Raw genomic sequence first — 24,963 nt, forward strand, 5'->3', positions numbered from 1 at the left:
AGGGGCATTACATTTGCGGTTTTCCAATCTGCTGGGACCGTCAGAATCCAGGGAATTTTGGTAGATTACAACCAATGCATCCACTTCTCTTAAGACCCTAAGATGTAAGGCTTCAGGTCCAGGGGACTTGTCCGCCTTTAGTCCCATTATTTTACCTAGTACTACTTCATTAGTGAAAGGAAGATGTTGAATTCCTTTGTAATTCATCATCTGAACAAAACCATTGTTCCGTGATGTCACCTGTCACTTAGCATCAACACCCAATGGTTGCATCAGAAAGCAGTTACTTGGGGTGACAAAAACTCAATATAAAAATGCAAGATGGGTAACAAAGGATTAGAATCATGCGGTTCATATAATTAACAAATCTCTCTGGAGCATTTCCTTGCAACCCAACTCAACCCATCCTATATTCTGTGGTTGCCAGACCTTTGCTGTGTAGAAATGATTTGAATTATTTTTCTCAAAAAAATTTAGTTTTTTCTAAATTTAAACAGTGAAATCTGTAAATTAGGGACACCAAAGGGACTCGCATCGGCTGTTCTTATTGTATGTACTGTAAACTGGATGAGCCAAATATTCCAGGATTCTGGAACATTCCTTCCTTTTTACACCCTCACCTGGGATCATGCCCAATTATGGAACCCTGCCAACAGGATGTGATTTCAGTTCATTTTCTGTTTGTTGGATTTTCGAGTTCATTGCCGTCCTGGGATCCTTGTCTATTGAGGAAGGATGCTCTGATCCTGGGGTATGCTACGTTGGCAGCCAGCACAGGGCAAGGTGGCTGCTGTAGTGCCAGAGTGCCTGGCAGATCCCAGCCAAATTGGTGGGGATTAAAGACATGTCCTGTATGGGTCTCTCTCCCTCCATGTGCTGCAGCTGCTAATGGTTGAAGTGCTGGGGAGTGGGTAGGGGACTGTTGGCAGCTCATCGGTACACGATGTAGTGGTGGAGTAGGTTGGAGTCAGTTCTGGAGGTTTGATCATATGATGTTCTGACCATGTGACGTCTACAAATGTTACTGGATTTACCTTATAACGGTTGGGTCCCCCATTATTTCGAATTTTTATGGTTTTGCACCAGCAGCTGTTGTGTGAGAAGTTCCAAGAACAGGAGGTCACTAGAGAGCAGCAGAGGGGAAACCATTCTCTCCATATGTACCTCCAAGCCCTATCTCTGCCTCGCAATTCGCATTCCAGTCCCCCCCCCTCCCCTCAACTCGACCCCCCGGCAAATTCAACCCCCCCCGCCCCCCACAACCTGCAGCAAGTTCAGGGCTCCTATCCTTCCCCCCACCCCTGGCTTTTACCAAGCATCCACTGTGGCAGAAAGACCCCTCTATCCATGTGATAATGCCGTGCAAGCATTCAATCCCAGAGATAGAAAGGTTTCTCTGCCGCTGTGCTTGCTGGGTAAAGAGATTTTTTGAACCTGCTGCAGGCGTGTGCGATGTTTGAAGTTGTAAGTGGACTTGGTGCACTGAAGGCTGTCCATAATTCAGAATTTGCAAACATCTGTTGTTTCATGGTGCAGTTGGTATCTATTATAATGCAAGTTACTTGGGATGGTCAGTAGTGTTCGTTTGTACAGGTTGTACTGCATACCGAACTATTTGAATTTTGGACAGGAATTTTAAATATCCCGCTGTGGAAATGCAACCAGTTTTACAACTCGTGTTTGTTTAAATTAAAGACTCAATCAGTTTAAAATCTTAGGAATGGGTATTAACGGTGCTGCACTGTGAATGTTGGAAGGTTACACTCCGATTGGAACTTGTCTTTCCTGGTGCTTAGCAGATATGATGCATTTCAGTCCGGGTGATATCAATCACATTTCTTGCACACAAGAAAGAATGAATTCGCGTTTATATAGTGCTTTCCCACGTTTCTCAGACCACCTCAAAGCACTTCACATACAATGAACTATTTTTGAAGTTCAGTCAATGTTATTTTGTGGGCAAACATGCCAGCCACTATGTACACAGCAGCAATGAGACCCCTCTACAGGGGTCAGAGAGAAAGTTCCCAGTTTTTTTCCTGATTTGGCCTAGGGTTTTTCTTTCGTTTTTTGCTACTCCCAGATTATTACGTGGCTGTTGGTGGGTGGGAGTGGGGATATTGAAGGTGATGATCCTCAGATGCACCATGACAGTATGGGACAGGCTCAATGGTCTAGATGGTATTTTCCTGTCCCTCATTTTCAGGTATTTGTATGTAAGGGGCGTTGGATCTATTCACAGGACTGACTGACACCACTGAACCCAAGAAGGTATTTACAAAACACCTGAATTTGTAACAATTAAGTGTGGGCCTAGGTGGTTGAAGGCATGGTGAGGCAAGAGGTGAGGGGGGCATGCACAAGAGGTCAGAGTCAGAAGATTCAAAACTTCAGTGGGGGATGCAGCACTGGAGAAAGCTACAGAGATAGGGAAGGATGCGATCATGGAGGGATTTAACCACATGAGAATGAGAATTTTAAATTTGAGACATTGCGGAACTGGGAGCCAATACAGGTCAGCAGAATACTAATGAGGCATAGTAGCAAAGTCTTTCATGAGCTGATGTTTAGAGGGTGAAAGACAGGAGACTGGATAAGAGAACACTGGAATAGTCAAGACTGGAGGGGAGAAAAGCATGGATGAGGAAAAGATTGGCTGATGTAAGGGCAGAGGTGAGCAATGATAAGGGAGTGACAGTGAGCAGTTTTTGTAATGGACAGGATATGGGGTCAGGAACTTCTCTCAGAGTTAAATAGGACGCCAAAGTTGCAAGCAGTTTGGTTCAGCACAAGATCCGAGACTGTGGATGGCAAGGGGACAGAGTTTGTGGCAGGAGCCAAAAACACTGGCTTCAGTCATCCCAATCTTTAGCTGGAGGAAACTGCAGCTCATCCAAGATTGGATGTTGGATAAGCAGTCTGACAGCACAGAAGTAATGGAAGGATCGAAAGAAGGGATAGACAGAGAGAGCTGGGATTCAACAGCATATAGGTGACTCCAAGTCTGCAGATGATGTCACCGAGGGGCAGCATGTAAATGAGGAAAAAGGAGTGAGCCATGGATGCATCCTTGGGGAATTCCCAAAGTTGACAGTGCAGAAGTGTGGAGAGGTTATTGGTAGCAAGCAAGAGCAGTTCAATCGAACACAACAACAGAGTAAAGATATTAGAGATTGGTATGATCAAACGTGTCAAAGGCTACAGGGAAATAGAATAAGAGACAAGGAGGGATTAAGAATTGTAGTCATTCGTGACTTTGGCTGTTTCAGTGTGGTGGGAGGGGCAAAATCTTGACTGAAGAAAATCAAACGGAGTTGTAGAAGAGATGAAAATTGATTGGGAAGGCAACAACATATTCAAGGACTTGAGAGTAAATTGATTTGGAGATGTGGTAAACGATTTGCAAGGACTGAGGGAATAAAGTGTGGGTATTTTGGGGGGTGGGGGTTTGATGATGGTTTTGAAAGGGAGGGGTCAGTATCCAAGTGGAAACCATTGCAATTTCAGCTGGCATGGAGGCCAAGACGGGAAGTTGGGTGATTAGCAATTTAGTAGGAAAGGGGTCAAGGAAGCAGGAGGTAGGTTTCATGGATGAAATGAACTGAGACAGAGCATGGGGGATATGGGAGGATAACCAGAGCAAAGGGGGTTCAAGGCCAGGATTGGCAACAGGTTTGGCTTGCTGGGCAAGGGGAAGCAGCAGAGACAGCAAATGGTCTCTATCTTGGTAACAAATAAATATTCTTTGTCACAGTGCACTGTATCTACCTCATTAATAGGATTAATAGGAGGAACCTGTGAGGAAACTACAGGATCATTCAGTTAAATTACTCACAACAGAAATTATACTACATCAAAAAATTATACTACATCAAAAAATTATACTACGACATCAGAGAAGAAAACCCAATTTATATCATACCATACCAAAGTCTTCATGTAATTGCTGTAACTGTTTTTCAGCTAATAGCTACTTTCCCAAACATTCCCCGTCTCTCCCCAGGCTCAATTCTTTTTGTCTATGCATTCATCTTTCTTTTGTTCTCTCCATTCACATTATTGCCCCCTGCTTATCCTTCCCACTTTACTTTTACCGACTAATATTCATTTCAATTTCATCCTAGTGATTTTTGACAGGCATAGGTATCAAATTATAAAGAAAGAATTTGCAATTTTATCGCACCTTTCACAACCTCAGCACATCCCAAAGCACTTTACAACTAATGAAGTACTTTTTAAAGTGTAATCAATGTTGTGATGTATGGAAGCGCAGCAGCCAATTTGAGCACAGAAATTCTCACAAACAGTAATGAGATGATGACTAAATAATCTGTTTCAGTGATGTTGGTTAAGGGAGAGCTCCCCTACTTTTCTTCGAATAGTGCCATGGGATCTTTTATGTCCACTTGAGAATGCTGATGGGCTCTCGGCTTAATGCGCCATCTGAAAGATGGCTTAAAAATCTTGTATGTAATTACTGTAACTATTTCACAGCTCAATTTAACTTCTCATCCCAACAGTGCAGCACTCCCTCAGTACTGCATTAAAGTACCTCAAGTCTCTGACGGGGATTTGAACCAATAATCTTCTGATATAGGCGAGCTATCACTGAGCCAAGTTGGACACCTATGGAATATTGCAAAAAATAAACCACTAATAAAGCTGCCAGCATAACTCAGTTTCACAGCTTCTGATTACCAAATGGCTTATTTTCCATAATCCACTACTATCCAGTGTACTCCATCTTCCCAATAGAAGTACATGAAAACAAGGTACCCACCTTCCTGTAATTGCTGTAGCTGTCTCTTAAGAGATGTCAGTTTCTCCTGGTACATCCTATGAATAAGAGAAAAAAGCTAGAATTTAGATACAACTAAATATAACCATGTGTTGAGCAAAATTTGCACACAATATGAAACTACAGTACTGTACTTCAGATTTGTATTATTTAGCACTTAATATTACCAGATTACAATGTCATTATACTGTTTTTGGTAAGCAAATTCCTTTATAAATCAATGTAGCCAATGCTCTAACCTCAAGATCAATTTTATTTTCTATTCATTCTCAGATGTGGGTGTTGCTGGCAAGGCTGGCATTTAATGTCCATCCTGTTGGAGGGCTTGCAAGGTAGTTAAGGGTCAACCATGTTGGTATGGGACTGGAATCACCAGTTTGTTGGGTTTTTAACAACAATCCAACAGCTTCACAGTCACCTTTATTTCCAGATTTTTAAAACGGAATTAAAATTCTCAAACTGGCATGGTGGTATTTGGTCATATTCTCTGGATTATTAGTCCAGGCCACAGGATTACTAGTCCAGTAACATAATTACTGCACTACCGTACCCTTGTACGCTCATAGAAGTATTAAAACACTTATACTAATGATGCTGCAGTTGCAACAGCTGGTGGCCAGGTGATCCAACACAATCACGTACTGCTCCAATCTGAGGGGGCTTGGCTTAAAGCAACACTTCTTAAAAAAAAAAAAAATCCATAGCCCTTGCATTAACATTTGCATGGATAGTACAGATTTGTGATGTCTGTCTCATTACAAGATTCAAATCCCAAACTCATAATTTATTATCCTTTTTAATCCAATGGTTTTAAAAAATAAATCCATGTTGACTCTGCCCAATCATATTCTGATTTTCTCAGTGCCCCGTTACCCTAATAAAAGATTCCAGCATTTTCCCTCCTTCTGGTCTTCTCTCTCCCTACTTTCTGGAACAGCAAGGTTACATTTGCTACCGTTCAATCCACAGCAACCATTCTAGAAATGAGGGAATTCTGGAAGATCAAAAACAATGTATCCACTATGTCTGTAGCCACCTCTTTTAAAACACGAGGACGTAGGCCATCAAGTCCAAGGGAATTTGTCCCATTAATTTCTCCAGTACTAATTTTTTTTTTTTACTGATACTAATTTCTTTAAGTTCCTTATTCTCACTAGACCCCTGGTTCCCCACTATTTGTGTCTTCTTCCCGTGATTCTTCTGTCTCTGCCTGTAAGGGATCCATTTCACTTTCGATAATCTCTTCCTTTTTACATACCTATAGAAGCTTTTACAATCTGCTTTTCTGTCTCTTGCTAGTTTACTCTCAAACACTATTTTCTCTCTCTTTAAAAACGATGGTGAGATTTACTATTGAAATGTCATATAATTAAGGACATTACCTCATTATGACCAGCAAAAAAAATGGACTACATTTGACATTTTTAAGTTTGCATAAATAAGGCTTCTTTAGAAATACATAAAGTTAGCAAAAAACATGCAGTAACATAGTGCCACACCAGCAGATTTCCTGGAATTGAATGGCAAGATCAGAAAAACACAGGAGCAATTAGAAATAAGAGCAGGTCACCAACACTGAATATTTAGCACCAAATAATGCAATTTGGGGGGTGGGGGGGGCGCGGGGAAAGAGTTTAAAAGGAGAATTTCATTTTAATCATTTGGAAGAGGCTCCAACAAGGCAGGTAAATCAGGTGAGTGGCCTAGAGTTTGTAGCACATCTTTGTTGCAATTCAGAAGCCAGTGAAAATTTGCCACAATGGGACATTTCATTTCTACCTTACATCTCCCTTTTGTAGACATAGGTTTGCTAGTCAATTCTTCCCGGCCAAAGTAAGTCCCAGAAATCTTGGAGAAATACCATTGTCTTGTAAGCTAAATACCACCTAAAAGCTTACAGGAAGCTAGTGAACTCAGTATTAACACAAACAAATGCTAATTCCTCGCAGGGTGTTTTCACTACAGAACTAGTTCGACAGCCTTTCAAATGTTCATCAACAGTCTTTCAACAGTGTGACCTTTTCAATACAGAAATACATCTTTCAAAATGCATAATTTATTCATAAATGTTCCTTATTAATTTCTACTCATCAGTAAAAGGCATAGTGTAGATGTGGTTTTCCACATTCTCTAAATGCTGTTCCACCCCAACAATGAATAGATAGTCCACTAAACAAGGCACTCCATTTCAGTGTTTTGTACAATAAGTGCCCAATTGGTCATGCACTCTCTAACCTCTTGCTGCCCAAATCCCCAACTGTATACACAGCCTTATTCTGTAAGTGCATTTCAGTTGTTTCACATTACACACAGGATAGTTGGAGGCATAGATGGAAGCGGCTTTACTGGGAACCATTTTTTAAAAATAATTTTTAAAATAATTTATAATTATTTATTCAGCAGCTTGACTGTCAGATAAACAGCTGTGCAGATTGAGGACCACTTATACTAATCAACAGCACTGCACCACAAATTGATTTTCACAACCTAAATGCATAAAGACAGTGGAATTGTGTCAAATATTGACATTTGTAGAAGTCATACTAATTATTATGCTGGGGACAGCAAGTTATAAAGAAAAAAATCTCAAAATTTGTCATTAATTGAGGTATTAGCTTTAACTATGACTTGGCATGAAAGCCAATTTGAATCTCCACTGTTTCAAAGCTCTTGACAACTTGAATTATTATTCCAAAACAGTAATGCTTCATTATTTGCTACAAACGGGATTTTTACCACATCAATGTTTTACGCTGTGGTCTGTATTGCACGAGGCAACTGCATCACATTGCAACAATACTCACTGCTCTTTCACCTCCAGGTAGTCTTCATCATCTTGCTTGTTAGCAATGTCTGTCTCACTTGCATCCTCTGTATCTGTCAAATATAAATGAAACAGAATTCCATTAAATCGTGAGAAAAATAGAAGTATCTCACACAGTATCAATACTTGGCTGACACGACAATACTAAAACATACTGCAGTACATGTATTTACTTTTTTTCAAATGACCTCCTCTCTTTTCCTGTTTCCAGTAGAGGGCAGCAGATAGTAACGAGCAGGAATTCAAGGGCCTGGAGTTTCCTCCACTTCGCCCAGATACATGCATAATCTGGATGCAAAGCAATTATATGACTTCAAAGATCAAGGAATTTTGGGCCAAAATGTGATACTTGCGTAACTACAATATGCCCAAATCTCTGATCCTTTACAGCCATCCATCAAATCCTCTGTCCGAGCGAATCTCCGCCCACAAAACCAGCCATGCCCTCCCTCCATTACCAAATGCAAGTCTTCTCCAATTGCATTTTTTCAGGGGTCACAAGTTGCATCCAGATTTTCAGGCACACCAGGCGTCATTTTTCTGGTCTTTAAACTGCAGAGACCTGGACTGTATTATATGTTTCTTTGAATGCAATTTTTTTTTTAAACCAAACTTTGTCACGTTAAAAATTGAACAGCTCAACAGCTTCCCCGACTGCACTCACTTAAAAATGCTATGCCTGAATTATGATGAAATTAATTGAAATTTTTCATTTTAAGACTCAAAAAACAAATATACTGGTGTAGGTTTGGCATTTCCTTGGGCCCTGATTGTTTATGCTGATTTATGCCATATTCTGATGAGATTGGGGGGGGGGGGGGGATACTTGGCTGTAACTTGAAATTGGCAAAATGGGAATAGCTTCAGGCACAATTTGTAAGGAAAGGATTAATACACACTGCCCTGCAGTCTGCTAGTGTTATACTGCGATTGATTTCTCTTTATATTGCAATAATATCAACCTTTAGACTTTGCCTGTTAAGTGGGGAAGTATAAGTCACTTTAGATACAGTGACTACTGAGCTGTTGAACTAAGACTGACCTTAAAGCAATGATCAGTTTAGTAAACCTAATTAAAAGACATGCCAATGCACACTGATTCATACATTTCTGAGAACTTTAATCAGTTAATAACAAGTGCAGGAAAAAGTTAGTCCTGCAAAGGAAAATATCTGGGTATGCATCATCCTTTTTAATTGAGGTTTCTGTAGAAGCAGGAGACTATACCAAACACAGTGATCTGTTGTAAGTCCATCAACTAAACCAGGAAGGTTCAGTTATAAATGCAGTGAAATCCGTATAAACGGACACTCACAAATGATGAACTATAGATAGCCTTCATTGCATCAAACCCTTTTACAACTTCAAACATGGGGCACTCTGGTCAGCGTGAGGGGGTTTTGTGAAAGCAACGGCTTTTGTGGAATGGGGCCTCTTAACCCAGCATCCATAGCAGCAAAGAAACCGCTCTGGGTTTGAATGATTGCATGGCTCTATCCCTGGGGTAGAACGATTTCTCTGCTGCTACGGATGCTGGATAAAGAATGCGCAATTCAGCAAAGCCATTTCTTTCCTCTAACCCGCTGCCACCTCCCCAGTCTCCCGAATCAAGGAAAGCACATGCAAACAGTAAGAAAGGCCGACATGTCCTGCCCAGCGCTGCGTCCATGCACTACTTCAGTAGCTGGTGACAGCTCCTCGCCCCCTGACACGGCCATTGTCTTCTTTCCTTTAGCTTCTGATGGTGGATTCACTTCTTTGAGGAGCTTTGGCTTTGGGGAATGAAGGTGGACGGCTGTTCCAGGTCTCTCTGTTGTTCTAAAGTGATGTACAGGCTTGAGTCCCAGCTATCCGTCAGTCTTCCTGCAGACTCTCTGCTCAACTAGAAACTGCAGTTTCACTCCTACACAAACAATTAACAGGAGGAGACGACCCAATAATATCTCTAGCCTCAATGATGGTGGAGCCCAGCACACAAGTGCAAAAGACGAGGTTGAAGCATTTGCAACCATCTTGCTGATTATTGAGAGTAGACTGATGGGGTGGTAATTGGCCGGATTGGATTTGTCCTCCTAAATGTTCTCCATCCGTTCCAAGACATGTCTTTGGAAGCTTCAATATAAAGGCACAACCTGTCGCCTTTTTTTATCCTGTGATTTCCCTAATGCTGCAAGTAGAACTGAGAAATGCAGTTCATTACTGAAGTTACACTCTGCTCCAAGTGAGAGCAGTTTGAAATGAATTTAGGTTGTAAAACCATTAAATGAACAGAGTCGATCTCTGTGTGTGGGAGTGGGATTCTTAGCATTGTTGCAGCTAATTAGGCGCCAATCATAATCTCAGCTAGTGCGTCAAGATTGTTGGGAAAATGTTTATAGTACGTACAATGACTATTTTGAAAAGAAGGACACCTGCAAACAAAAAAGCGCAGCTAATGCCAGTCCCCAAGGAGTCCGTAACATCAGCCATGATCTCACTGAATGGCGAACAGGCCCGAGAGCGAACTGATCTACTCCTGTTCCGATGTTATTTGCAGGTTTCACTGTACTGTCTGTTTAAGTACTATTGCATGTACTGTATGTTTAATAAGTCTGGAATATCTGATATTCAATGTTTAAGAACCTTGGGTTCAATTTTCCCCAGTGATTTGTGCCGTTTTGTTGACGCGTGGTGCTTTTTTGGCCCAAATTAAAAAACCAAAGTCTCCCTAATCTTTGTGCGCCAGTGTCACTCAGTTAGTTACGATTTTTTTTAGGTTCATTTTTTTGTGTGTGTCACAGATGTTCTGATGTCTGCGCCAGTTTTTCACAATTATGCAAGTTTGGCCAATTTAAATTTCTCCTTGGACGGCATATGTAACCACTCCCAAAAAACCTTCTGGTCACTGATGGAAAACCAGCGCACATTAAAAAAAAATCGCACAGAATGACGCCATTGTTTTTGGCGAAGTTTTGAAGGGAATCAAGAACACATAAATATGCATAATCAAGCTTAAATGTTTAAAACTTAAGACGCAGGAAATGGAAGTTTAATGGAATTCTTTAAGTTTTGATTTTTTTTAAAATTGACACGCCACCACCGAACATCTCCAAACCGGGCTCGAGGGTCGGGGTGACGGCCGACAGAATTGGTCCCTCGCCCGGGGGGGGGGGGGGGGGGAGGGCGGGGGCTGTGGAAGGTGAACGGAAGGCATGAGAAGCCTTACACTATGCATCAAATGAAGCCGGGGGGGGGGGGGGGTGTTCCCGATCATTGCACCTGCTCAGACCTGGGTGTGGTCCATACTAGGTAGTCGACCTTGGGGGAAGAGAATAAAGAACCTTGTCCTGCCTGCCGTTTTGAGCTTCTTGCAAAGGTACAATTTAATCATGGGGGCAATACTGACAATGCCATACCTTGTGCAAGCCTTCTGCATGATGGTGCTGCGTAGATGACAATTGATTCGACGTCATCGCACGAGAAACCTCAGAGCACGTAGGATGATGGGCAGGAGGCCTTACTCACATCGGGTACATCAAGACAGACGTTCGTACCTGCACCTGAGTGATGCAGACTGTGTCAGAAGGCTGGGTTTCCGCAAAAAATTTGTAACTGAGATCTTTAAGTTAGTAAAAGCAGACCTGCAACCTCGAAGCATCAGGAGGATTGCTTTGTCAGTTGAAGTGAAGGTTACAGCTGCACTTTAATTCTATGCATCTGGATCGTTCCAGGCCACAACTGGGGATGTGTGCGCCATTTCTCAAGATGCAAAATATATCTGCATTCGGCAGGTGACTGCTACACTATATGCCCGGAGGAATAACTACATAAAGTTCCCCATGACCGCCCAGGCAATGTGTGAAAGGCTGTGGGCTTCTCCAGGATTGCTGGTACAGGGCTGCATTGATTGTACCCACAGCGCCTTACAAGCACCTTTGGAGGATTCAGATATGTACAGGAATAGAAAAAGTTTCTACGCATTTAATATGCAACTCGTGTGTGACGACACGCATCGCATCATGTCGGTTGATGCAAGATACCCTGGGAGCACTCATGATGCGTTCATCCGATGCGAGAGCGCTATATCTGCCATGTTACAGCAGCAGCCAGAAGGCCAGAGCTGGCTACTGGGCGACAACGGGTACAGCCTCGCCATTTGGCTCACGACACCCCTACACGTAACCCGGACGGAAGCTGACCGGGAATACAACATGTCGCACATTGCGACGCGCAACATCATAGAGAGGACCATTGGCATCTTGAAACAGCGTTTCCGATGCCTGGACCATTCCGGAGGCTACTTGCAATACTCTCCTGAGATAGGTCAGCCAGTTTACTGTTGTGTGCTGCATGACTTAGCCATCATGAGGCAGCAGCAGCTGATAGCTGAAGACCCACCTGAGGTGAGAGTGGCTGAAGATGCAGATGATGACGAGGAGGACGAGGATGAGGAAGCCATGCAACTACCTGAACCCGGAGCACGACAGCGGAGGAGGGCGGGCCGTCGTGCCCCTTTAACGATTGCTTGAGCTTTGCACCAGCAGCTCATCCGTGAACGCTTTGCTGCCTGAAGGCTCAGCGGCAAATCTTCCACATGGACCATGTTTACTGTTCGGACCTGTTCTGTAATGTTGTATTATGTTAATGGAATAAATGATGAAAATGATTCTTGTTTACTTCAAAAAGTTGTGCTAATAATGGAACAAATAATGGAAATGATTCAGTTATAATTTTAAAACATTTTTATTCAAAAGTTTAACATTTGTTTGTACTTAACTTTAATAAAAAATATTCTTGTATCAAACTTTAAAGTTTTCAGTTAAGATCACTTACAAACTTTTAAACTTATAAATTTACATAACTTACAAAAAACTTTTAATTTGAGAACAGCTACAACTGTAACAATAACAGCAGCAGCAAAGAAAGGCTGCACCCATCTCTCCTCCACCTTATTCTAAGACCGCCCGCTGCTCTTGGTCTTGGTGATTCCATCCCCGCCCGCAGGAAGTGGCACAGCATTTCTCAGGTTGGTAGCAAAGCTTATTCTTTCGAACATCTCGGGTAATGCGCACTTCATGATGGGGAGTGGGAGGGCTGGCGGTAATGTGAAGGGCCTGGCTTGGGCCTCTTCAGATGCTGGTCTGGGGATTGGAGTGGGAGTGACAATTGATTCTGTCAATGGGCACGGGGTCTGGGCGTGTTCCCTTATTGCAGCAGCTATCTCCAACATTCCCTCCCTCATGTGCCCTGACAGTGTCTCAACTACCTGTGACATGCCCTCCCTCATGGTGAGTAACAGTGTGTCAACTACCCGCAACATTCCCTTCGTCATGTTCACTGACGGTGTTTGAACTACCTGAAACATTCCCTCCCTTGTGTTCACTGACAGTGCATCAACGACCTGCGAAATTCCCTCCCTCATGTGCACCGACACTGTTTCAGCTGACTGAGACATTCCCTCCCTCATGTTCCCGGACGGTGTTCCCATTTCTCCTGACAGTCCCGATACCTCATCACACAGGTGTCCAGGAGTGATTGGGTAAGGTCAATGCTCTCCGCACTCAGTGCCATCATCTGAACCACGTCGGTTAGATTCTGCACCTCAGGAGAGCACTGTCGAGCTCTCCTTTCCCTTCTTACCCTGGGTGCATGGCTCGCTGCATCCTACTGGGACCCGCAGCATTGGACGGTGGGGCCCTGGGTGTGCCTTGCTGCATCCCACTGGGACCCGCAGCATCGGACGGTGGGGCCCTGGGTGTGCTTTGCTGCATCCCACTGGAATCCCCAGTCTCGGATGGTGGGAAACTATGGAATGCCCCACCAACACTCGTACCACTCAGGGAAGGGCTGGCACCTCAATGGACGGCACCTGCACCTCCTCCAGAGTGACCACAACAATGGTGGCTTCATCTATCCCCTCCTACTCCCCCTCACCCCCAAGCTCTTGGTTTGGAAGGTGGGATTGGAAGGTGTTCTCTTCAGGCCCGTCTTTGTCTGAATAGTCTTCTGCATCGTCAGGGTTGGCCGCAAGTTCTGCAAAATATAACAGACAAATGGTTAGCACCAGAGGAGGGGGCAGGGTGGCATGAGTAGGCTCACACAGCGCAGGCAGCAGGCTCACTTGAAGGACTGCGATGAATGATAGCACATTGAATCAATTGAAGCGTAGCTGACAGAGACATCCCCAGGTACCGAAGCATGGCTAGCCTGCGCAATACCCAACATTTTGCAAAGCCAGACTGTGGAATTTGCAGGACTTACCCTCTCCCTCGAGTGTGGGCCCAGCTTGTGCAGTGGTGCTTGCTTTTCTCCAGGCAGGACCCATCAAAGATGCGAACCTCTCTTCCAAGGGTGTCAGTAGCTGCAGATTTGCCGGGCCTCCTCCTGTTCGAGTTCTTTCTCGTTTGTTGTGTGCCACCTTCCTCTGCAAAGATGAAAATATAACTTTTTGGAGAGGGTGTCTTTCTGCTGGGTGGGACATATACAGCTGGTGACATTTACAATTGCAATTCCATTGAATAAATGAAAATATTACTTACACTAACTACTTGACCAAGGTCCTGCCACTTCTTTTTGCACTGGCCTCCAGACTTCGGGTCACCATTATACAGTAATCTTCTGCAAGTTGGTTCCAACGTTTCTTCATTTCTTTTGGTGGAACTTTTATATGACCTTTTCTGGTGTCCAGCTCGTGCCATCTGCCCTCAATCACAGTAACCAGTGCCTCCACTTCATCCTGTAAGAAATTCTTGGTCCTTGCACTGCGTTGCATCTTGTACTGCAGCTCCGATTTTTCCAATGAGAATTAAAGTTCTCACACACAACTGGCTCTTTAAAAATGGCCGAATGCAGACTGGGAGCTGTATTGGGCATGCACACCCATAGGAATCACATCAAAACGCCCTTTTATTTTTCTGGGCATGCACAGAAGGAGGGTATAGTTTTTTCGGCGCATACATTAGGCTCCACCCCCCCGAGGCTACAGGACAGGCTGCGTGGCTCCAATTTCAAAAAATAGAACGGGGAAACTTGCTACTTTTTATTTGGAGTATTTGGGGCCAAGAATAACGGGCGTAAATCTGGCAATACTCCCAAAAAACAGCATTGGGGAAAATTGAGCCCCTTGTGTTTAAATGTTTAAGCAGGTAAATGGCAGAGACTTTGAACAAATATTTTGTATCGGTCTTCACGGTAGAAGACACTAAAAGCATCCCAATAATTGATAATCAAGGGGCTATTGTGCGGGGCTGGGGGGGAACCTAAACAATCACGATCACTAGAGAAAAAGTACTAGGTAAACTAATGGGACTAAAAGTGGACAAGTCGCCTAGACCTGATGGTCTGCATCCTAGGGTCTTAAAAGAAGTGGCTGCAGAGATAGTGGATGCATTGGTGTAATCTATCAAAATTCCTTGGATTCTGGAGAGGTCCCAGCGGATTGGAAAACCGCAAATGTAACGCCCCTATTTAAGAAAGGAGGGAGACAGAAAGCAGGAAACTATAGTTCAGTTAGCCTAACATCTGTCATTGGGAAAATGCTAGAGTCCATTATTAAGGAAGTAATAACAGAGCATTTACGTAGAAACATAGAAAATAGGTGCATGAGTAGGCCATTCGGCCCTTCGAGCCTGCACCACCATTCAATGAGTTCATGGCTGAACATGCAACTTCAGTACCCCATTCCTGCTTTCTCGCCATACCCCTTGATCCCCCAAGTAGTAAGGACTACATCTAACTCCTTTTTGAATATATTTAGTGAATTGGCCTCAACAACTTTCTGTGGTAGAGAATTCCACAGGTTCACCACCCTCTGGGTGAAGAAGTTTCTCCTCAACTCGGTCCTAAATGGCTTACCCCTTATCCTTAGACTGTGACCCCTGGTTCTGGACTTCCCCAACATTGGGAACATTCTTCCTGCATCTAACCTGTCTAAACCTGTCAGAATTTTAAACGTTTCTATGAGATCCCCTCTCATTCTTCTGAACTCCAGTAAATACAAGCCCAGTTGATCCAGTCTTTCTTGATATGTCAGTCCCGTCATCCCGGGAATCAGTCTGGTGAACCTTCGCTGCACTCCCTCAATAGCAAGAATGTCCTTCCTCAAGTTAGGAGACCAAAACTGTACACAATACTCCAGGTGTGGCCTCACCAAGGCCCTGTACAACTGTAGTAACAACCTCTCTGCCCCTGTACTCAAATCCCCTCACTATGAAGGTCAACATGCCATTTGCTTTCTTAACTGCCTGCTGTACCTGCATGTCAACCTTCAATGACTGATGTACCATGACACCCAGGTCTCGTTGCACCTCCCCTTTTCCTAATCTGTCATCATTCAGATAATAGTCTGTCTCTGTTTTTACCACCAAAAGTGGATAACCTCACATTTATCCACATTATACTTCATCTGCCATGCATTTGCCCACTCACCTAACCATTCCAAGTCACTCTGCAGCCTCATAGCATCCTCCTCGCAGCTCACACTGCAACCCAACTTAGTGTCATCTGCAAATTTGGAGATACTACATTTAATCCCCTCGTCTAAATCATCAATGTACAATGTAAACAGCTGGGGTCCCAGCACAGAACCTTTCGGTACCTCACTAGTCACTGCCTGCCATTCTGAAAAGTACCCATTTACTCCTACTCTTTGCTTCCTGTCTGCCAACCAGTTCTCAATCCACGTCAGCACACTACCCCCAATCCCATGTGCTTTAACTTTGCACATTAATCTCTTGTCTGGGACCTTGTCGAAAGCCTTCTGAAAGTCCAAATACACCACATCAACTGGTTCCCTCTTGTCCACTCTACTGGAAACATCCTCAAAAATTTCCAGAAGATTTGTCAAGCATGATTTCCCTTTCACAAATCCATGCTGATTTGGACCCATCACGTCACCTCTTTCCAAATACGCTGCTATGACATCCTTAATAACTGATTCCATCATTTTACCCACTACCAATGTCATGCTGACCTGTCAATGGCCCCAAGTTTCGGCCCGCGCCGAAAACGGCGCACCTCCGAGCTGCACACCTGTTCATCGCGCCTAAAAGTGCGCTAGAAAAAAACTGCGATATTCTCCGGCTCCTCGGAGCTCGATCTCAGCTTGGCGCGGCGTGCTCTTCACAGCGGGGGGCGGAGCTAAACACTCGCGCCGATTCTCTAAGTAGTGGGGGCGGGTCCAATTTAAATGAGCCAACGTGGTGCCGGCAACCCTGTGCGTGCGCGTTGGAGTGTGCGAGCAGTGTCAAACAAACATTGGCACTCGGCCATTTTTAAAAGGACTGGAGAAAAAGTGAAGATTTGTCTCTTGGACCCCTGCAAAGGCTTGTAATTTAATTTTTGTGATATTTCTGTGTGTGAGGGAGTGCTTTTAGCAGCACTGTTGAATAAATCACCTGCTGAAATCAGTGAGTTCAGCTTTTCACTGCTAAACTTGCAGAACCGGTGCTGCATTGGTGCATGCAAATTAAGGACTGTGTTTGGAGAAATAAGAGTGCCAATTCAACTTTGCAATGGATCAAGAACAAAGATTTTCTTGCATGAGGAAGTAGAGATATTAGTCAAGGTAATTGAGCAGAGATGGCAGGAGCTAGATACCAGCAACAGAGGTCGCATAGAAGTGCCACCAAAAGAAATGAAGAAACGCTGGAACCAAGTTGCAGAAGATTACTGCGCAGTGGTGCATACCAGGAGATCTGGAAGTCAGTGTAAAAAGAAATGGCACAACCTTGGTCAAGTAGTTAGTGTAAGTAATATTTCCCATTTTTAATTTAATCGTAATTGTAACCTGGCTATCTGTATGTCCCACCTTGCAGACTGACACACTCTGTAAAAAGTTATATTTTACTCTTTGCAGAAGAAATTGGCCCACAACAAAAGGGAGGCAACTTGGACAGGAGGTGGCGTGCCCAATCTGCATCCACTGGCACCCTTGGAACAAAGGGTAGCTGCTATGATGAGTCGTACATGGAGAAAAGCAATCGGTACAGCACAAGCTGGTCCCGCACGCGAAGAAGAGGGCAAGTCCTGAAAATGCATCGTGGCCCTTTAAATCAACCTGCTGCCCAACCTGCTATGTGTGAGAGTACTCATGCCACCCATCCGGCCCCCTCCCTTGCTGTTAAGCATTTGACTGTTCTAATGTATTTTGCAGAACATGATGATGATGATGATGATGATGACGATGACGACGACGACGACGATGCTGCTGCTGCCAACTCTGAGGATCCTGAGGGTACAGAACAAGAACCAGTACAACCAGCTGCGGACGATCCAGACTGGATGATGGCAGCGATGACTGAAATGTCTGCAGGGGAGAGCTTCCAATTTAATGTTTATGAGCCCCCATCAAGGGGCATCAGAGTTTCAACCCCTAGCATAGGTCTTGGTTCCACCTTCCATGGTTTTGCTTCCGATGTTGCGGGTCCCAGTGGTGCTGCTGGTATAATGCAGCATTCTACCGTAAGTGCACTACTGTCCGTGCCTGCGCCTCCCTCTCGCATAGGTTCTGGTTCCACCTACTATGGTTTTGATTCCGACGCTTCGGGTCCCAGTGTTGCTGCTGATATCATGGAGCAGTTTACACCCATTCGTCCAACATCCCAGTCCATGGCTCGCACTCGAGTGCTGTCGTCTGGAACACCGAGCGCCCCACCATCCCAGCCTGAGCCTCTCTCTCTAGTACTGTCATCTGCAACACAGAGCGTCCTTCCGTTCCAGCTCGAGCCTCTCCCTCTAGTTCTGCCGTCTGCAACACAGAGCATCCCATCATTCCAGCCCGAGCCTCTCCCTCTAGTTCTGCCGTCTGCAACACAGAGCGTCCCACAGTCCCAGCCCGCGCCTCCCTGTGTAGTGGTGCCGCTTGCAACACCGAGCGTCCCACCGTCCGTGCCCGCGCCTCCCAGTGTAGTGGTGCCACAAGGCAGACCCAGGCAAAGGAGAAGGAGATTGGAGACATGCTCTCCTGAGATGCAGCATACAACAGATGCGACTCAGGTTGTGGCATTGGGCATGGAGACCAATGAGCTTACCCGATCACTCATCGGTGGCGTCAGTGCAGTAGGTGAAGAGTTGACGGTCCTGACGGTAGAAATAGCAGTAATGACACGGGAACTTAGGGAGGGAATGTCCGAGGGAGTGCAATCAACGGCACAGGCCGTCGGGGAGGGCATGCAAATGACGGCACAGGCCGTCGGGGAGGCCATGCAATTGTCGGCACAGGCCGTCGGGGAGGCCATGCAAGTGTCGGCACAGGCCGTCGGGGAGGCCATGCAAGTGTCGGCACAGGCCGTCAGGGAGGCCATGCAAGTGTCGGCACAGGCCGTCAGGGAGGCCATGCAAGTGTCGGCACGGGCCGTCAGGGAGGGCCTGGTTGAGGTAGCTGCTGCAATAAGGGCACACAGCCCAGCCAATCAAATGACACCCCCATGAGGAAGTGAACATTCACTGAGACATGGATGAGACATGGTTGCAGCCTTTCTTTGCTGCTTTTGTTCTTGATGTAACTGTAGTAGCGTTTTTCAAATTGAAATTGTTATGTAAGTTTTGTAACTTTACAACTTATAAGGGATCTTATGGTTTTTAAGTGATCTTATAGTGTAAATGCTCTCACATTTTTTTGTATCTTATTTAATTTTGCACCTAAAAAGTGATCCTGAAGTTTAAGTGTTCTTCAGAGTGTAAGATTTTTCAATGAAACTGTTTTGTAAGTTTTGTAACTTTACAACATATAAGTGATCTCAGGGTTTTCAAGTGATCTTATAGCGTAAATGCTCTCACATTCTGTAAATTATTTAATTTTGCATCTAAAAAGTGATCTTGAAGTGCAAGTGATCTTAGAGTGTAAAATTTTTCACATAGAAAGTGTTTTGTAACTTTACAAGTTTATAAGTAATCTTAAAGTTTTTTAAGTGATCTTCAAGAGTGATATTAAAAAGTATAGTTTGATACAACAAATATTTTATAAGAGTGATATTAACTTTTCAATAAAATACTTTTTCATTAAAACTGTTTCATGTTCCATTAACACAACACAATGTAGGAACAACTGCAAAGAATAAACATGTCCATACGCAAAAGTGGTCGCAGAGCCCTCAGGCATCAGTAGTTGAAGCGTTCACGGATGAGCTGCTGGCGCAAGGCTCGAGCAATCGTTAAAGGGGCACGATGGATGGCCCTCCTCCGACCTCGTGCTTTGGCATCAGGCACTTGCATGCTTTCCTGATCGTCGTCATCATCCACATCCTGCTGTTCCGTAATACTATCATCATGCACTGGACCCTCACGTAGGTCTTCTGGTTCCACTACCAACTCCTGCTGCCTCATGATGGCTAAGTTATGAAGCATGCAGCACACAACAGTGAAGTGACCGACAATCTGAGGAGAGTATAGCAACTGTCCTCTGGAATTGTCCAGGCATCGGAATCGCTGTTTCAATATGCCAATGGTCCTCTCAATGATGCTGCGCGTCGCAATGTGCGCCATGTTGTATTGACGGTCAGCTTCTGTCCGTGTCACGCATAGGGGCGTCATGAACCAGGTGGTCAGGCCGTACCCTTTGTCTCCTAGTAGCCAGCTCTGCCCTTCTGGCTGATGCTCAAACATGTCAGATAGAACGCTGTCGCGTTAGATGAACGCATCGCGGGTGCTGCCAGGGTATCTCGCATCGACTGAATGATGCGCTGCTTGTAGTCACACACGAGCTGCACATTGATAGAGTGGAAACCTTTCCTATTTCGGTACTGCTCAGAATCCTCCACAGGTGCTCGCAAGGTTATGTGGGTACAATCAATGCAGCCCTGTACCTTTGGGAAGCCGGTAATCCTGAAGAAGCCCACAGCCTTCTCATGGATCGCTTGTGCGGTCATTGGGAAATTGATGAAGTCATTCCTTCGCGCATACAGTGCAACCGTGACCTGGTAAACGCAGGCATGTATTGCACGTTGAGAGATGGCACACACATCTCCAGTTGTAGCCTGAAACGATCCCGAGGCATTGAAAGAAAGTGCAGCTGTTACCTTCACTGCAACAGACAGGGCAGTTGGCATTCTGCTTCTGGGCTGCCAATCTGCTCTCACCATATCACAGATCTCAGTGACAACTTCTCTGCGAAAACGCAGCCTTTTCACACAATCAGCCTCGCTCAAGTCCAGGTACGAGCGCCTGGCTCGATATTGTCGATGTGGGTACGGTCTCCTGCCCATCAACCTACGGGCTACGACGTTCCTGGTGCGGTGAGCTCTAATCAATTCTCTCCTATGCAGTGAATTGATGGCGAACCATTGCATAATACATGGTGTTGACAATGCAGCACCCATTCGGCAAATTTAAGTATAAAACTGTCTATGTGGCTGCCTCTCCCTGTCCAAATGGCCTCAGTCCCACTCACAGCTCGAAGGCTGCTGCTGTATCTTCGGCTGCCGTCGAGCCACTGACGCCGCCCCTAAAGCGTGGCCGAATGGCCTCAAGCATCTTAAAGAGCTGCGTGTTTCCTGTGTTGATTCTTCGGCTGCCGGCCAGCCACTGACGCCGCTGCTATCCCATGGCTGAATGGCCTCAAGTCCGTCCGGTGTTGCTTCTTCGCGGCCAGCCACTAAGAGAATGAAGGCCTGCCTCAAGCACCGCAGCTCAGCTCGAAGGCTGCTTGCTGCCGCTGTTAGGGCTGCCGTCGAGACACTGACGCCACACCCCTGCCTGTCTCCAACATGAAAGGCCTGCCTGAAGCACAGCAGCTCGACGGCTGCTGCTGTTTCACACAGGTAGGAACATGGTTTATTTAAATTTTTCTTTGCTTATAAATTTTTATTCAGGTTGGATTTATTTGTATAATATTTGTATAAGTATAACTAAGGATTGATTGTAGAATTTAATGACTTCCCTTCCCCCCCCACTCCCCCCCCCCCCACCATTCCCTACGCCTAATTTGTAACCTACGCCTGATTTTCTAAAGTGTAGACAAGGCTTTTTCGAGCGTACAAAAATCTTCACTTACTCCATTCTAAGTTAGTTTGGAGTAAGTTTTCACTGGCGAAACTTTGAAAACAGGCCTAAGTGGCCGGACACGCCCCCTTTTGAAAAAAAAATTCTGTTCCAAAGTGAAACTGTTCTAACTGACTAGAACTGGAGCAAACTAAATGTCGAGAATTCGAATTTCTAAGATAATCCATTCTAAACCAGTTGCTCCAAAAAATCAGGAACTCAGGCCGAAACTTGGGTCCTATAATTCCCTGTTTTCTCTCTCCCTCCTTTTTTAAAAAGTGGGGTTACATTGGCTACCCTCCACTCGATAGGAACTGATCCAGAGTCTATGGAATGTTGGAAAATGACTGTCAATGCATCCGCTATTTCCAAGGCCACCTCCTTAAGTACTCTGGGATGCAGTCCATCAGGCCCTGGGGATTTATCGGCCTTCAATCCCATCAATTTCCCCAACACAATTTCCCGACTAATAAGGATTTCCCTCAGTTCCTCCTTCTTACTAGACCTTCTGACCCCTTTTATATCCGGAAGGTTGTTTGTGTCCTCCTTAGTGAATACCGAACCAAAGTACTTGTTAAATTGGTCTGCCATTTCTTTGCTCCCAGTTATGACTGCCCCTGATTCTGACTGCAGGGGACCTACGTTTGTCTTTACTAACCTTTTTCTCTTTGCATATCTATAGAAGCTTTTGCAGTCCATTTTAATGTTCCCTGCAAGCTTCCTCTCGTACTCTATTTTCCCTGCCCTAATCAAACCCTTTGTCCTCCTCTGCTGAGTTCTCAATTTCTCCCAGTCCCCAGGTTCGCTGCTATTTCTGGCCAATTTGTATGCCACTTCCTTGGCTTTAATACTATCCCTGATTTCCCTTGATGGCCACGGTTGAGCCACCTTTCCTTTTTTATTTTTACGCCAGACAGGAATGTACAATTGTTGTAGTTCATCCATGCGGTCTCTAAATGTCTGCCACTGCCCATCCACTGTCAACCCCTTAAGTATCATTCGCCAATCTATCTTAGCCAATTCATGCCTCATACCTTCAAAGTTACCCTTCTTTAAGTTCTGGACCATGGTCTCGGAATTAACTGTTTCATTCTCCATCCTAATGTAGAATTCCACCATATTATGGTCACGCTTCCCCAAGGGGCCTCGCACAACGAGATTGCTAATCAATCCTCTCTCATTACACAACACCCAGTCTAAGATGACCTCTCCCCTAGTTGGTTCCTCGACATACTGGTCTAGAAAACCATTCCTTATGCACTCCAGGAAATCCTCCTCCACTGTATTGTTTCCAGTTTGGTTAGCCCAATCTATCTGCATATTAAAGTCACCCATGATAACTGCTGCACCTTTATTGCATGCACCCCTAATTTCCTGTTTGATGCCCTCCCCAATCACGACTACTGTTTGGAGGTCTGTACACAACTCCCACTAGCGTTTTCTGCCCTTTGGTATTTCATAGCTCCACCCATACCGATTCGACATCATCCAAGCTAATGTCTTTCCTTACAATTGCATTAATTTCCTCTTTAACCAGCAACGCCACCCCACCTCCTTTTCCTTTCTGTCTATCCTTCCGAAATGTTGAATACCCTTGGATGTTGAGTTCCCAGCCTTGGTCACCCTGGAGTTATGTCTCCGTGATGTCAACCACATCGTATCCGTTAACTGCGATCTGCACAGTTAATTTGTCCACCTTATTCCGAATACTCCTCGCATTGAGGCACAGAGCCTTCAGGGCTTGCCTTTTTAACACACTTTGACCCTTTAGAATTTTGCTGCAAAGTGGCCCTTTTTGTTTTTTGCCTTGGGTTTCTCTGCCCTTCACTTTTACTCATCTCCTTTCTGTCTTTTGCTTCTGTCTCCATTTTGTTTCCCTCTGTCTCCCTGCATTGGTTCCCATCCCCCTGCCATATTAGTTTAACACCTCCCCAACAGCAGTAGCAAACACTCCTCCTAGGACATTGGTTCCGGTCCTGCCTAGGTGCAGACTGTCCAATTTGTATGCCACTTCCTTGGCTTTAAATCATAATGCAGTCAGGCAGAGTCAGCATAGTTTTATGAAAGGGAAATCACATTTGACAAATTTGGAGTTCTTTGAGGATGTAACGAACAGGATGGATAATGGGGAACCAACAGATATCATGTATTTGAATTTCCAGAAAGGATTTGATAAAAGATTACTGTACAAGATAAGAGCTCACGCGGTTAAGGGTAATATATTAACATGGATAGAGGATTGGCTAACTAACAGAAACCAGTCGGGATAAATAGGTCATTTTCAGGTTGGCAAACGGTAACTAGTGGGGTGCCACAGGGATCAGTATTAGGGCCTCAACTATTTACAATCTATATTAATGACTTGAATGAAAGGACTAAGTATAATGTAACCAAATTTGCTGATGATACAAAGATAGGTGGGAAAGTTGCAAAGAATCTGCAAAGGGATATAGATAGGCTAAGTGAGTGGGCAAAAATTTGGACAAAAATGGAGGAAAGTGTGTGAAAATGTGAGGTTATCCACTTTGGAAGGAAAAATAAAGAAGCAAATTATTTAAATGGGGAGAGATTACAAAATGCTGTGGTAGAGGGGGATCTGGGTGTCCTTGTACATGAAACTCAAAAAATTAGCATGCAGGTACAGTAACTAATTAGGAAAGCAAATGGAATGTTGGCCTCTATTGCAAAGGGGATGGAGTATAAAAGTAAGGAAGTCCTGCTACAACTGTACAGGGCATTGGTGAGACCACACCTGGAGTACTGCGTACAGTATTGGTCTCCTTACTTAAAGAATGATGTACTTGCGTTGGAGGCAGTTCAGAGAAAGTTCACAAGGTTGATTCCTGAAATGAAGGGGTTGTCATATGAAGAAAAGTTGAGCAGGTTGGACCTATACTCATTGGAATTTAAAAGACTGAGAGGTGATCTTATTGAAATGTATAAGATTCTGAGGAGGCTTGACAGGATAGATGCAGAGAGGATATTTCCTCTCGTGGGGGAGTCTAGAACTATGGGCCATAGTCTCAGAATAAGGAGTCGCCTATTTTAAGTAGAGATGAGGAGGAATTTTTTTCTCTCAAAGGGGCGTGAATCTTTGGAATTCTTTGCCCCAGAGAGCAGTGCAGGCTGGGTCATTGAATATATTTAAGTTGGAAATGGACAGATTTTTGAAAGATAAGGAAGTCAAGGGAGAGGACAGGGAAGTGAGGCCAGGATCAGATCAGCCATGATCTTATTGAATGGCAAAGCAGGCTAGAGGGGCCATAGGGCCTTCTTCTGCTCTTATCTCTTATGTTCTTATTAATTTGAAGAGTAACTTACAAATAAGAATACCTATCCACCAACAATGCCCAAACTGTACGCCATGATTTCCTCCTCAGCCCCC

The 24,963-nt window shown here is 44.5% G+C and overlaps 1 protein-coding gene across 1 annotated transcript in view; it reads right to left on the reverse strand.

Moving 5' to 3' along the window:
• The window catches only part of suds3 (SDS3 homolog, SIN3A corepressor complex component), a 76,767-nt gene that overhangs the window by 24,172 nt on the left and 27,632 nt on the right, over window positions 1-24,963 (reverse strand). The window contains exons 2-3 of the mRNA XM_070887699.1: window positions 7,603-7,675; window positions 4,781-4,836 (exon numbers count right to left, since the gene is read on the reverse strand). Of these exons, the coding sequence (XP_070743800.1) occupies window positions 4,781-4,836; window positions 7,603-7,675 (129 nt within the window). The remainder of the gene's footprint in view (window positions 1-4,780; window positions 4,837-7,602; window positions 7,676-24,963) is intronic.

Source organism: Pristiophorus japonicus, chromosome 8, assembly GCF_044704955.1.
Source record: "Pristiophorus japonicus isolate sPriJap1 chromosome 8, sPriJap1.hap1, whole genome shotgun sequence".
Classification (NCBI taxonomy): domain Eukaryota; kingdom Metazoa; phylum Chordata; class Chondrichthyes; family Pristiophoridae; genus Pristiophorus; species Pristiophorus japonicus.